This window comes from Bombina bombina, chromosome 6 (assembly GCF_027579735.1).
Source record: "Bombina bombina isolate aBomBom1 chromosome 6, aBomBom1.pri, whole genome shotgun sequence".
Classification (NCBI taxonomy): Eukaryota; Metazoa; Chordata; class Amphibia; order Anura; family Bombinatoridae; genus Bombina; species Bombina bombina.
Window position 1 is genome coordinate 984,907,042 of NC_069504.1, and position 16,199 is coordinate 984,923,240.

Below are 16,199 nucleotides of genomic sequence, written 5' to 3' on the forward strand. Positions count from 1 at the left end.
TTAAAGTGGAATGTAATTAAAGGGACATGATAGCCAAATGTTGAAGCACAACTGTAATGCAGCATTACTGTAAAAAGCTGATTAGAAAATATCACCTGAATATCTCTAATATAAAAAAGGAAGATATTTACCTCAAAATGTCCTAAGTATTCATACCCCACTGGAAAGAGACTTTTAAGCAGCCAATCAGAATGCTAGTCCCAGGACTTGCAAGGTAGTGTGCATCTGGCTTGGGCAGGCAGAGTCATGTTATTTTCCTATTCAGTTTAAGAAAGTTTACTATGAAATCTCATGATATTTCAGTGAGCTGAATAAATTTGGAGGTAAAATATCCTCCCTTTTTACATAGAGATGTTCAGGTGATATTTTCATGTCAGCTTTTTACAGTTATGCTGCATCAATTTCAAGTGATTTAGCATATGAGTATCACGTCCCTTTAATTAATTTGATTTTGCTGTATTCAAGACAGGGCCCCGTTAGTATTTGTGAGGCCCTGGGCAAGACACATTTTTGGGGTACATCAGACCTGCCCCCTTATTCCCCACCCCATGTATGCCCTGCCATTGTATGGCCCACTCCTGTCAACACTATATAAAGCATGGGCGGGTGCCCCTTTCGCCCTGCCTTAAATCCAGCCTGCATCTGATGAAAGTTTTTGCAGGTTATTTCAGATAATACCAAAGTTACCAAAAAATTCTGCAGGGCATCAGAGAAAGTAATAACAGTTTCCTGTTGCATTATTTTCTCCAGTAGTTTCAGAAGTGAAAAACAAAGCTTTGACAATCTTTCTACAGTCAGCAAATTACATTGGTCCTCTGATGAAAGATTCCAGACATTTTTATTTTTTAATAATGAGTGATGTAAAACAGGTCAATGACTGGTCTAAGTTAATGCATCCTACTGGCTGTGGAGAGGTAGCAGGGAACAGTTGAGACTTGGGACTGTATTAACGGCTCTGAGCTGTAATCACTGATTATTCACAGGTCTGCTGGTTTGCTAGTATGGCGGTTATGCCCTTTGCTTTATACATTGTGTAAAAAACGCTATGAAGGCCCAAAAGCCTGATGCCTGTTCTTGCAGCCTATATTTGCTGAGAGCTATTGCCATTCATGTTGCCCCTTATGTGAGATTGATTACACCTCCTCCTACTACCACTTTACTAGCTAATAAGTATTGTTGTTCAGTATTTACAGGTTTATGAATGCCTTCTATGTATTATTTAATGTGGGGATGCATGTGTGAAACTACTATGTTACTGCTGGGATGAGCACGCTCAGTAATATATAGGGCTTCTTGATCCATTCGTCTAGTGGTCAGGGAAACCTCCCACAGATTAAACTATGCATTATGAGGGGCTATGCTATCATAAAAGAAAGTGTGCAATCTATATAGTTTCAAAAATTTTAAATGTTTTCTGGGAAATATTTCCTGTGGGGTTACATGTGTAAAATGACTACGTTATTGCTAGGATAAACATGTTTAGACGAAGCAACATAGTCTTAGTATAAAGTTTATAAGTTACCTCTCTAATTGGAGGTCTCTGTAAATAGGTTAGGTTTGCAATTAGTATCTTCTATATAGATATGCCCTGATGTTTCTCCCAAAATATTTAGGGTCCCTCGATCTATTGGACTAATGGTTGGGGAAACCTTCTACAGATTTAGAAACCATTTATTCAATATCTATCTGTGTTATAGATTCACCTGGAGATGGTTTGTTCATAACTATACATCATAAGCTCTCGTACCAGTTATAGTTGAGAAGTAAGTTCATCCCAGGTGACACTTAACTTAGATTTCTATCTGATTATTTTCATGTGTCATGTTGCTTAGTTATAAGTTATGCTAAATATAATATGGACAAGTATAAGCCCGTATATGTCAAGAATTGGTCATCGAAATTAGGCTTATATTGAGCTGTTTGTCTAAACACATGTTACTTGTCCGTTTGATTATGTACTTATGTAAAATGGGGTAATATACATGGCTAGATACTGTACCTTTGGGTTCGGATTTGCTTAGAATATGCAGATGTGAGGGCATGCTTGTTCTATTCAACATGTAAAATCTGATGTATATCAAATGGCCATGTTGCCATGATGTTTCTTTCTGAGAATATATTTATGTTTGCCATATTACCTCAATAAAAATTATTTAAAAAACAAAACAAAAAAAAAACAGGTCAATAAAGAACATGAAAGTTGACAAAAGCAAAGCGGTTAAATACTTACAGATCAAATACCAGGTAATGATGTCCTTCTTCAGAAATACTGTCATGCAGCCTCACTGGGGAAACAGCAAAGGTATTGGTTATCAGTGAATCACTGAACTCTTGACTTATCCAGTTTAAATCTGTTATACATATTACAAATAGTGAAAAACATATTTATTTGTATTTGCAGGAATAGTCACTTCAGCACGAAATATAGTTGTTTAGGCTGTTTTATGTTTTATCAGCAGTTTTAAACATGGGGTGTACTTCCCCTTTAAATCAAACATAAAACAAACAAAATCCTACTCCTTTTTAGGAGACTAACTATACATTCAATATTTCCTTACTAAGCAATACTGGGCAGCTAAGCTGGTCCCAGTTAACAAAACAAATCAAATAAGCAGAATAGAACAATGTTTGCTCACCAGTCTCTTGATTCTGCCAGCTATAAATTCAGACATACAGCAATGTCTCAGTTCCTCCCTCTCTGGAGTAGCCTGCACAATGAGACCCTGATTGCCTCTACAGAACTGCTTATAAAGGATCCAACTGATTTAACCAGAATCAGCTGTGGTGAGCTACTAACAAAGTAACACTTTGTTAGAGGGGAAAAAGTGACCTTTCCAATCTCCTGCTAATATACACTCCTTCTCTCACCCTGTCACACATCCCCCTCCTCAGCGCAACACCAGTGTGTGAAGCGACTGCTGCAAGAAGCCCATGCACACAAGACAGTGCATCAGCATTACCATGGAGCAAACTAGCTCTGTGCTTCACTACAAAAGTAAATGGTTGCAAGGACATAAACCATCTAGTGACTCGTGAGTTTCTATCTTTGTTGGTTTGCATCCATGTTAACGGAGCATGGTCAATGACAAGGGTGAAGCGCCTTCCCAGTAAATAATACTTTAGAGTCTTAATAGCTAAGCACTCTTTTTCTTTAACAGCATAGCGCTGTTCTCGAGGCAACAATGTCCTGTTTAGATATACCACTGGATGTTCTTCCTCGTCTATGTACTGTGACAGTACAGCACCCCAACCAACCTCAGAGGCATCTGTCTGTAAGAAAAACTCCTAATCAAAGTCAGGTGCCATGAGGACGGGTTGATCACACAATGTTGAACAACGGTCTATAAAGGCCTACTCTGCCTTTCTGTCCCACCTCACTGTGTCTGGACTTCTGGCTTTAATGAGGTCTGCTAGAGGAGCAGCTCTGGTCACAAAATGGGGTATGAACCTGCAATAGTAGCTGACAATTCCCAAGAAGGCTCTAACCTGCTTCTTCCTAAGATGCCTGGGCCAAATCTGTATAGCTCCTACCTTGCTCAATTGGAGTTTCACTAACCCCCTTCCTACATAACCTAAATACTTAGCCTCTGCCAATCCAAGAAAACATTTGGAGGTGTAGGCAGTTAATCCAGCTTTCCTAAGGGTGTCTACTACTGCCTCTACTTTCTGCAAATGAGAGTCCCAGTCTGTGCTATGGATTATGACATCTTCCAAGTATGCAGCGGCATAGGGCACATGTGGTCTTAATAATTTATCCATGAGCCTCTGAAAAGTGGCTGGAGTTCCATGGAGACCAAAGGGCATCACCTTATATTGAAAAAAAATCTAGGGTTACAAAGGCAGTTTTCTCTCAGGCATGCTTAGTGAGGGGTATTTGCCAATACCCTTTTGTTAAATCCAATGTGGAAAGAAATCTGTCCTTAGCTAGCCTCTCTACCAGTTCATCAACCCATGGCATTGGGTAGGCATCAAACTTTGACACTTCATTTAATTTCCTAAAATCATTACAAAATCGGATAGAACCATCTTGTTTAGGTACCAAAACAATTGGGCTAGACCACTTACTAGGTGATTCTTCTATCACATCTAATTCAAGCATTTTCCTATCCTCTGCTCGTACAGCCTTCCTTTTTGCCTCAGGAATCTTGTATGGTTTTAATTTAAGGGTTACTCCAGGCTCAGTAATAATATCATGGACAATTTCTTGTGTTCTGCCTGGCATAGGCGAGAAAAAAAATTATTTCTCTCCACCATTTCCTTAACTTCCTTAACTTGTTCAGGTCTTAGCTCTAGGGAAATAGTTACTACTTGTTCTGAGACTTGAGGCTCAGCCCCGGTATTATCTAACTGTGCTAGTAATGCTTCTCTATCCCTCCATGGCTTAAGAAGATTTATGTGGAATATTTGCTCTTTCCTGCAATGGTCAGGCTGACTAACTTTATAATTCACAGGGCTTACCTTTTCTATAATTTCATAAGGTCCCTGCAAACGAGACAAAAGCTTACTCTCAGCTGTAGGAACCAAAACCATTACCCTGTCACCCTGTTTAAATTGCATTACAGTAGTACTCTTATCATAATAAAAATTGAGCATTGTGAGCTTTTCTCATATATTGGCGAACCAGGGGAAAAACATGAGCCATTCGCTCCTGCATTTTTTCTATATACTGCACCACATTAGTACCTGGTACTCCCTGTTCCTCCCAAGTTTCCTTTAGTATGTCCAACATACCTCTCGGATGTCGATCATACAGAAGTTCAAAAGGAGAAAAACCAGTTGAGCTCTGGGAAATTTCACGGACTGCAAACAATAAGTAAGGAAGCAGTTGATCCCAATCCTTCCCATCTCTACTAACATCTTTCCTTAACATCCCCTTAAAGGGACAGTCAATCTCTTTATTACCCATTTCCCAGTTTTGCAAAACCAACACTGTTATATTAATACACTTTTTAGTTCTGTGACTAACTTGTATCTAAGCATCTTCTGACCGCCCCTAATCACATGAATTTTAGTTATTATCTATTGACTTGCATTTTAGCCAATTAGTGCAGTGTCTGCCACTAGCCACGAGCGTGATCACAATGCTATCTATATGGCCTACATGAGCTTGCTCTCCCCTGCTGTGAAAAGTTAATAAAATAGAGGCGGCCTTCAAGGGCTTAGAAATTATCATATGTGCCTTCCTAGGTTTGCTTTCAGCTAGAATACCAAGAGAACAAAGCAAAATTGTTGATAAAAGTAAATTGGAAAGTTGTTTAAAATGACATACCCTATTTGAAAATTGAAAGTTTTTTTGGACTTGACTGTCCCTTTAAGTGTGCAGTTAAATCTCTCTACTAGAACATCTGTCTGTGGGTGATATACCAAGGTTTTCAAAGCCTGTATTTTGAATAATTGGCATAACTCTTTCATGAGATGGGAAACAAAAGGAGTACCTTGGTCAGTTAAAATTTCCTTTGGGATCCCAACTCGTGAAAATACTTGTACCAATTCTTTTGCTATATTTTTAGCATTAGCCTTTTGTAGCAGAATGGCCTCAGGGTATCGAGTTGCATAATCGACAATAACAAGAACGTATTGGTGACCATGAGCTGATTTCTCTAATGGGCCTTCCAAGTCCATACCAATTCTTCAATAATTGGGAGGGGTATAAGTGGAGCCCTTAACTTGGGTTTTGAGGATGACAGTTGGCACTCTGGACAGGAAGCACAATATCTCTTTATTTCTTTGTAAACCCCTGGCCAAAAGAACCTCCTCAGGACCCTTTCCTAAATTTTCTCTAACCCCAGAAGTCCACCCAAAAGGTGTGAATGGGCAAAATCTAACACCTTCCTAGTATGAGAGAAGAGCACAACTAGCTGTTCTATCTCTTGACCTTCTTCTGATATCAATCGGTACAGAAGGTAATTTTTAACCATAAAATAGGGGTATACACTTTTTGTTTGACCTTCTACAGGTGCTCCATTAACCTCTACTACCCTGCTCCTTGCATGGTGTAGCAAGGGATCATTAGCTTGTTCTCTCCCAAAGCTACTGATAATGATGTCTAGTTCACAGCGAACATTTTCAGTAATTTCACTTCCCTGATCTACTTCAGATTCTGTGCACTGAGTGGCCACACCTTTCTTACTACGTGTTCCCTGCTCATTTAACAAAGCTTCATTAAGGGCATTATTAAATCTGTATTTACTCTTCTGTGCTCTTTTCTAGATGTATTCCTTTTGGGATTGGATGCATACAAATCAGGGTGAATAAAAGGGAAAACTTTATGTAGACTCCTATCCCCTGCTTTAAGCTCTGACTCTCCTTGTTTAGCAGTAACTTGAGACTGTATTAGGGTGTGAAACTCTGGAAAGTTTCTTCCTATAACCAAGCGATAAGGCAGCCTAGGTACTACTACAGCAGTTATTTGTATTAATTTCCCAAGTACAGAGACACTGATAACAGCAGTAGGATAAGTAATGGTGCACCTATGAATACACAGTACCCCTATTGTCTTATTTTTTTGCAACTGTGAGTGTTCTACTAAATCTCCTGACACTAGAGTTAAGGCACTGCCAGGGTTCACCAAAGCATCTGTATCTCCTTTATTAAAGCATACTGACACCCGGAAGGTGTGTATGCTTTCTCCCATGTTTTCTAGGCAAATAAGTCCACAAAAGTCCACTGGTTCTTCTCCTAGAGCACATTGCATTGGTTCTGGTAGGTTTGGGCATCCTGCCATGACATGTCCTTTGGCACCACACTCAAAGCAGGTTAACAGGGTTCCTCCCCAAATGATCCACTCTTGGCAAAGTGTGGTTTATCTGATAGCAATCTGCTGGTTCAGCTTCAGTCTCGCCCTTTCTGTTTCCTGGCCTCTGGGTCCTAAAAGTGTTTTGTTGTCTCAGAGATTCTGAAACAAATTTAGATGGCATAGAACAGGCTTTCTCAAGGTCCCGGGCAGCAAGGTATCTTTCTACTTGAGCCACCATAGAATCATATGTACTGGGGTTTCCTTGTCCTACCCACTCACGGAGGCCACGGGGCAATTCTCACAAGAATCTGTCCAGTACTAGCATTTCAACTATTTGTGCAGGACTTTGGGCCGCTGGTCTAAGCCATTTTCATGCCAGATGTATTAAGTCAAACATCTGGGACCTGGAAACTTTTGCCATGTTGAAATGCCAGTTATAGAAATGCTGGGCTTTCACTGTACATGTTTCACCCATTCTGGCGAAGAATTTCAGCTTTTAGTCATGTATAGTATCTAGCAGCCTCTTCTTTCAAATCATAATAAGCCTTTTGGGCTTCACCGAGGAGAAAAGGAGCAATGATTCCTGCCAATTGCTATTGTGGCAAGGCTTCCTGGGTAGCTGTGCATTCAAATGCCACCAAATATGCCTCCACATCATCCTCTGACTTCATTTTCTGTAAGCAGTCACTTGCCCGTATCCTATTCACACCTTCTGCTTGTGCAGGTGCTTCCTGAGCAGTAATACGCTGCACAACATCATAAAGCATGGCATGATCCTGTTTTTGGGCCTCAGCCAGCATCCTAATTTGTAAAGCTAAAAGTCTGTTACACTCTTGCTGAGCTGCAACTGATGCAGCAGCCTGACGATTAGTTTCTTGTTGTATACATGCAGCCTGCAACAGGGCCTGTAAAACAAAATCCATATTTATGTGGGTCTGTACCTTTAAGGCTTCCAGAGTAGTAAAGCAGGCATTAACAATCCCACTTCTGACACCACTGTGGCAAAGCCCTTGCAGGAATAGTCACTTCAGCACGAAATATAGTTGTTTAGGCTGTTTTATTTTTATCAGCAGTTTTAAACATGGGGTGTACTTCCCCTTTAAATCAAACATAAAACAAACTACTCCTTTTTAGGAGACTAACTATACATTCAATATTTCCTTACTAACCAGTACTGGGAAGCTAAGCTGGTCCCAGTTAACAAAATAAATCAAAATAAGCAGAATAGAACAATGTTTGCTCACCAGTCTCTTGTTTCTGCCAGCTATAAATTCAGACATACAGCAATGTCTCAGTTCCTCCCTCTCTGGAGTAGCCTGCACAATGAGACCCTGATTGCCTCTACAGAACTGCTTATAAAGGATCCAACTGATTTAACCAGAATCAGCTGTGGGGAGCTACTAACAAATTAACACATTCAACTAGATTACGAGTTTAGCGTTATGAGTCAAATAGCATCGTTATGTTCCATAATGCTGCTTTTTCCCTAACACCACTATTACAAGTCTTGTCAGTATAGGTGTACCGCACACCTTTTTGGCCGTCATGCAACGTCAGCACCGCACTTTTTAAAAAGTCCTTTTTCAATGGGACTTCCATAGCGCCAGTATTGCGAGTTTTCCTGGGAGGCTAAAAAGTGAGCGGTACACCCTGTACCGACAAGATCCGTCCGCCATCTGAAAGTCAGCAGTTATGAGTTTTACGTTACAAATCCGTACCATAAAACTCATAACTAAAGTGTTAAAAAGTAAACTAACACCCATAAACTACCTATTAACCCCTAAACCGAGGCCCTCCTGCATCACAAACACTATATCAAACTTATTAACCCCTAATCTGCCGCTCCGTACCTCGCCACCACTATTAAAATTTATTGACCCATTTTCTGCCGCTCCCCGACATAGTTGCCACTATAATAAACCTATTAACCCCTAAACCGCCGCCCTCCCGCATCGCAAACACTATTTAAATATTATTAACCCCTAATTGCCGTCAGTCCACACCGTTGCTATAATAAACCTATTAACCACTAAACCGCAAGCCCCCCACAACAAAATATACTAAAATAGATTATTAACCCCTAAACCTCTGACCTCCCACATCACTAACTCTACGTAAATATATTAACCCCTAATCCTAACCCTAACGTAACCCTAACCCTAAGTCTAACCCTAACGTAACCCTAAACCTAACACCCCCAAACTTAAATATAATTAAAATAAATTTAAATAAACCTTACAATTATTAACTAAATAATTCCTATTTATAACTAAATACCTGTAAAAAAAAAACCTAAGCTAGCTACAAAATAACTAATAGTTATTATAACTAATTTTTTTTTATTTCACAGGTAAGTTTGTATTTATTTTAACTAGGTAGACTAGTTATTAAATAGTTAATAGTTAAATAGATAAATAGTTATTATAAATAAAATAAATACAAACTTACCTGTGAAAAAAACCTAACCTGCCTTAAACTAAAACCTAACATTACAATAAAATGAAATAAATTAAATTAATAAAATACAATTTACTAACTTAAAAAAAAAAAACACTAAATTACAAAAAATTAAAAAACAAAATTATCAAAAATAAAAACGAATTACTCCTAATTTAATAGCCATATCAAAATAAAAAAGCCCCCCAAAATAAAAAAAACCCCTAGCCTACACTAAACTGCCAATGGCCCTTAAAAGGGCCTTTTGCGGGGCATTGCCCCAAAGATACCACCTCTTTTACATTGCAATAAAAAATACAAACAACCCCCCAACAGTAAAACCCACCACCCACCCAACCAAAACCCCCAAATAAAAACCTATCTAAATAAACCAAAGCTAAACATTGCCCTGAAAAGGGCATTTGGATGGGCATTGCCTTTAAAATGGAATTTAGCTCTTTTAAGAATTGCCCAAAACCCTAACCTAAAAAAAAAAAAAACCACCCAAAAAACCCTTAAAAAAACCTAACACTAACCCCCAACGATCTACTTACAGTTATCGAAGTCCGGAAATCCATCCTCATCCAGCCGGTGAAGTCCTCATCCAAGCGGCAAGAAGTCTTGATCCAGCCTGCAAAGTCCTCATTCAAGTGGCAAGAAGTCTTCATCCAGACGGCATCTTCTATCTTCATCCATCCAGCGCGGAGCAGATCCATCTTCAAGACATCCAGCACGGAGCATCCTCTTCTTACGGTCATCGCCGTAAACTGAAGGTTACCTTTAAGTGACATCATCCAAGATGGCGTCCCTTACATTCCTATTGGCTGAAAGATTTCTATCAGCCAATAGAAATTAAAGGGGAAAAAATCCTATTGGTTGTTGCAATCAGCCAATAGGATTAAGCTTTCATCCTATTGGCTGTTGCAATCAGCCAATAGGATTGAGCTCTCATTCTATTGGATGTTCCAATCAGCCAATTGTATTGTACAACAATTGTATTTTATTAATTTAATTTATTTCATTTTATTGTAATGTTAGGTTTTAGTGTAAAGCAGGTTAGGTTTTATTTTACAGGTAACTTTGTATTTATTTTAACTAGGTAGCTAGTAAATAGTAATTAACTATTTAATAACTAGTCTACCTAGTTAAAATAAATACAAACTTACCTGTGAAATAAAAATAAAACCTAAGATAGCTACAATGTAACTATTAGTTATATTGTAGCTAGCTTAGGTTTTATTTTACAGGTATGTATTTAGTTTTAAATAGGAAATATTTAGTTAATAATTGTAAGGTTTATTTAGATTTATTTTAATTATATTAAAGTTAGGGGGTGTTAGGGTTAGACTTAGGCTTAGGGTTACGTTAGGGTTAGGTTTAGGGGTTAATAACTTTAGTATAGTGGCGGCGACATTGGGGGCGGCAGATTAGGGGTTAATAAGTGTAGGTAGGTGGCAGCGATGTTAGGGGTGACAGATTAGGAGTTAACTGTAATGTAGGTGGTGGCGATGTTAGGGGCGGCAGATTAGGGGTTAATAACTGTAATGTAGGTGGCGGCGGTGTTAGGGGTAGCAGATTAGGGGTTAATAACTAATGCAGGTGGCGGCGATGTTAGGGGCAGCAGATTAGGGGTTAATAACTGTAATGTAGGTGGCGGCGATGTCAGGGGCAGCAGATTAGGGGTGTTTAGACGTGGGGTTTATGTTAGGTTTTAACACTACTTTTTCTTTTCCCATAGACATCAATGGGGCTGCGTTATAGGGCTTTTCATTCCGCGATCGCAGGTGTAAGGCATTTTTTTTGCTGGCTCTCCCCATTGATGTCTATGGGGAAATCGTGCACATCAAAGCAGCACTTGATTTCGGTGCGGTATGGAGCTCAACACAACCATAACGCCCGCACATGCCTGCTTTTTTTAAAATTTGTAATAGCAGCGCTATAGGGAGGTGAAATAACACCAAACATGTTGCGGTCGTTAATTTCCCTATAGCGCTCAAAACTCGTAATCTGGCTGTTTGTTAGAGGGGAAAAAGTGACCTTTCCAATCTCCTGCTAATATACACTCCTTCTCTCACCCTGTCACACTATCTATAATCTATGTATCTACCTGTCTGTCTGTCTGTCTGACGATCTACCCACCTATCTATCTATCTATCTATCTATCTATCTATCTATCTATCTACATATCTATCTATCTTTCTATCTACCTATCTATCTTTCTATCTATCTATCTACCTTTATGTCTCCCTATGGACATTATTACTGTTCTGATATTGTTTAAAAAACAGAAACAAATTCCAGATATTTCACAGAGATATTTCACTCAGATTATTGAGTACAAATCATTCTTATAACAAATAAGATTACATAATAAGAGAACTATACAGTCATTTGCTCCAAGTTGATGTTACTACATTTTTCAAACAATAAAACACACACATATAACTATACAATGAAAATGAAAAATCACTTTAATGTACAGTATATAAATAGCAAACACAAGAAAGCACCTTGTGAAGATATAACATGTAATAAACATTTAACATAACTCCATGCTAGGTATCTTGGGTTGTTGATTTCAATACATATTTCAAATCAATACACATCATTCTTGTCACTGATACATCTGAAGAGCAGAACACTATGCACAATATATAAATATTTTATACTGGTAATTGCCAAACTTTAACTCTATTAATCTGATGTAATGTAGTCATTTTTCAGGACAGCTGCTAGTCACCAGTCCCATGTCGACATCAAAGGACATTGTACTTAACATGTTTCCAATGATTTGTTATACCAGCTATAGAGTATAAAGTTTATGAGAAATTGCTTCTATAGGTTTATTTTTGTATATGAAATAGTGTTTTCTCCTTTGAATCCACAACCCATGAAAATGGGCTGAGCTTTCAGTGAAACCAGATTTTATTATTTTATCACTTTCTGTACAAACACACGTTGCTTTATATTATCGCTGTCTGTATACCAAAGTCCACTACCAGGGCCGCCACTAGGAATTTTGGAGCCCCTGACAACCATTGATCAGGGTCCCCCCCCCCCCTTGACATGCGCAATTTTTGACCAAGTTATTTAAACTTGGAAATGTTGTAAAGGTAGTAAAATACAAACACACAGACACACTCATACACTGAAACACACACTCCCACTCACACATAAGGATTCACATATAGACACTCTAGTAGACACGCAAAGAAACACACTCAGACACAGACACCCAAACAGACACTCAGCAATTTGTTTACATTGACCTGACAAGTAATGAGGTAGACTAAAGTTTTGTAAAAAAAAAAAAGGAGATTTAGAGAACAAAATATGGAGCTCTGATTATCTTTTTGTAAAGGAAGATGCCAACTAAATGATGACAACAGCATGCAATGGCTGAAAGGAAGGGCCCTAAACTGCCTAAACAATAATTTAAAGGTTAAATGATGGATTGGGGACTTCCGGAAAGGTCTTATTAGTCTCAAAGTCTGTAGAAAAATGTGAATAATCAGTAGTAAGGTCAAAATGTCCTAAAAAGGAACAGACAATTGACACACACACACACAAACTCAAACTTGCACATACACCCAAGGAAACACCGATAGAGACAGCCTCAGAAAACACACATAGACACACACACACACACAGAGAAACTCACAGAAAACACACAAAGACATACACACACAGAAAGACAACCACATAAAACACAAAAAGATATCTATAAACACACCCTCACTGAGACATCCACAGAAAACACACAAAGACATATACACACCCTCACAGACACCCACAGAAAACACACACCCTCACAGAGACATCCACAGAAAACACAGACATACATACATACACACACACACCCTCACAGAGACATCCACAGAAAACACAGACATACACACCCACCCTCACAGAGGCATCCAGAGAAAATACACAAAGACAAACATACACACACCCTCACAGAGACACCCATAGAAAAAGCTCAAAGACATATGCACAAACCCTCACAGACATCCAAAGAAAATTCACAAAGACATACACACCCACTCTCACAGAGAGACCCACAGAAAAAAATACATACACACTCATAGAGACACAAACCAAAGCACAAAGACATAAAGACAGACACCCAAAAAAACACTCACAGGAGGAAACATTGATGCACCTTGCATCCCCTAAATCAACATTGTGTGACATGCATGATAAAAAAAATGCAGAAATTAATAGATCACTTTTTAAAGAATCATATTTGTAAATGTGCAAACAAAAATAAGTCTGTGAATTCAAAATTGTACATTAATGATCTGGGTAGATGGCAAGATGAAGAAAAGTACTTTTAAAAGGTTGACACATGTTTGTTTTTTCCCCATTTTCCCCAACCAAAAGCACCACTTCAAATATAGTGTGCAAATGTTCCCATCTGTAAGCTGTACTTATGGATTTTGAAAATGCTGTACTCTATATGGTCTTGGTGGAACCATAAGCTGTGGTACTCATACCATTAGATCTGGTTAATTGCAGGATTTAGGCTTGTTGGTATGTATTTCAAAATTAAGTCAGCTGTAGTGTAAACTGAACAGTTTTAAGTTAACCTGTCTCATTTCAAACACTGAGCAATCTTAGTCTGAGAGTATATCATTTTATGCAGATGTAAAAATCTTATATAAAATGCCTCCTTGCTCTTGAAAGTCCTTGCATAAAGTGGCAGTAAACTGGAATGTAATATATATATATATATATATATATATATATATAGTAGAGGAGAAAACAGCACTCTCTGGACTTAAACTTAAACAAATAGTTTAATAGGTAACGTTTCGGGGAATGCTCCCCTTCATCAGACGATGAAGGGGAGCATTCCCCGAAACGTTACCTATTAAACTATTTGTTTAAGTTTAAGTCCAGAGAGTGCTGTTTTCTCCTCTACTACATTTTACCTACTCCAGCACCCTGGCCCTTGGAAAATTGTTTGTGAGAGTGCAACTGACTCATCTTGCCTATATATATATATATATATATATATATATATATATATATATATATATATATATATATATGCAAATCTTCCAAAAGGGCACCTACCATTTGTGCATTGAGGAGGAAATATTTCTGCATGGTTTTAAATATAGAATTTCGACAGCATTGTCAAATAATCATAAATTCACTGCTGCTAAAGAAATTGTTTTTATAGACCCCTGGCCCCACCATACAATTACTACCACACTGAAGTTACAATCCGAAATTGCACAAAGAAATAAAAAACATTTGCTAAATAAGTCCTACCCTCTCTGCAAATGAAAGTGATCTGCTGTCTGACTCAGGCACACACTGTACAAACAAAGTGCCAAGTCTGTCTCACACTGTGCGTAGGGGTTTAGTGCACACTCAGAAATCCTCTCAAATGCTAATACTTTAATCCTTGTAATAACATTTCATATGCTCAATTAGTACTCTGCTGTAGTACCCACTGGTGGCTGCCAAAATTTAAAAAAAAAATTACAACATTTTTTTTTTTTTTTTAGTTCTTGCCTCATGGGGCCCCCCTGGCCCATTGGGCCCCTGACAGGAGTCACCCCTGTCACCCCCTAATGGCGGCCCTGTCCACTACTTAGGGCCTGATATTTTATCTTGAAAATTGTTTATGTTTCTATGTAGCATTTTTTATGTGAAACAGAAACTACAAGGTCTAAACAAAAATATCAAAGTTTTTGCGTGATTTTTTTCCATGCCGGAAAAAAGGGCTGGTCTCCAAATTTTCCAGGGCTGCTTTTTATTTGAGGTCCGGCCCTGGCCTCAATGTCTTCCCTTCTCCAAGTAAGCTTTAACGCTGAAGTTTATATGCTCTTTTACCTATATATTTATTATTATTATTATTGTTTATTTATAAAGCACCAACAGATTCTGCAGCGGGACATATATTTAACCTTGTCTTGACCCTCATTTTTTTATGTACATATAAAACATTGATAAGCCCATTAAAGGGACAGTCTACACCAGAATTTTTATTGTTTAAAAAGATAGATAATCCTTTTATTACCCATTCCCTAATTTTGCATAACCAACACAGTTATATAAATACACTTTTTACCTCTGTGATTACCTTCTATCTAAGTCTCTGCAAACTGCCCCCTTATTTCAGTTCTTTTGACAGACATCCATTTTAGCCAATCAGAGCTGACTCACTGGAACTCCACGTGCGTGAGCACAGTGTTATCTATATGAAACACATGAACTAACACCCTCTAGTGGTAAAAAACTGTCAAAATTTCCTGAGAAAAGAGGCAGCCTTCAAGGGCTTAGAAATTTGAATATGAACCTCCTAGGTTTAGCTTTCAACAAGAGAACAAAACAAAATTGGTGATAAAAGTAAATTGAAAAATTGTTTAAAATGACATTCTCTATCTGAATCATGAAAGTTTATTTGGACTAGACTGTCCCTTTAATTCAATATATAAATACATAATGTAACCATAGCACATGATAACCCATATGCAGATCAAGAAATTAGTGAAAATACTGCAGCATCACAGTACTTCCAAAAATTATATTTCTGTGCTAAAACATTTACTTTAAGATTCAATAAGTTGATGTTACTTGACCATACTTTACAGATCTTACATTTAAAAGATGGATGCTGAATTTAGTAGAAATCAAGAATGTGAAACTGTAATTAGATGTCTCACTGAGCTTTTTTTCCGAGTAGTAAGAATAGAGAACTATATTAAACAACAGTAAACAAAAAATGATATAAGTCTTCCCACATCAAAAAAATGATGACATTAGTGAGAAATGCCCATAACTGTGTCGTGGCATTGAGTTCTGTAGTCTATAAGAGATGCCAACAGCCTAAGATATTGTTTTTTTCTTATAGTGTATAACAATTAATTGTAATTAAATTACTCTTAATTTCATTTTATAAATTTCTACTTGTAAAAAAAATAGAGGAGGCTTCATATAAAACATGATAACCTTGTATGGTATTACTCAGTTAGTGTAAGCATCAAATTATTAGATTCCAATAATCAATATT

At 37.9% G+C, this 16,199-nt stretch overlaps 1 protein-coding gene across 1 annotated transcript in view; it reads right to left on the reverse strand.

Annotated features, from left to right (window-relative positions):
- Positions 1 to 16,199, reverse strand: part of CAMK2A (calcium/calmodulin dependent protein kinase II alpha) — a 369,514-nt gene that overhangs the window by 119,552 nt on the left and 233,763 nt on the right. The window contains exon 4 of the mRNA XM_053718653.1: positions 2,231 to 2,285. Within this exon, the coding sequence (XP_053574628.1) occupies positions 2,231 to 2,285 (55 nt within the window). The remainder of the gene's footprint in view (positions 1 to 2,230; positions 2,286 to 16,199) is intronic.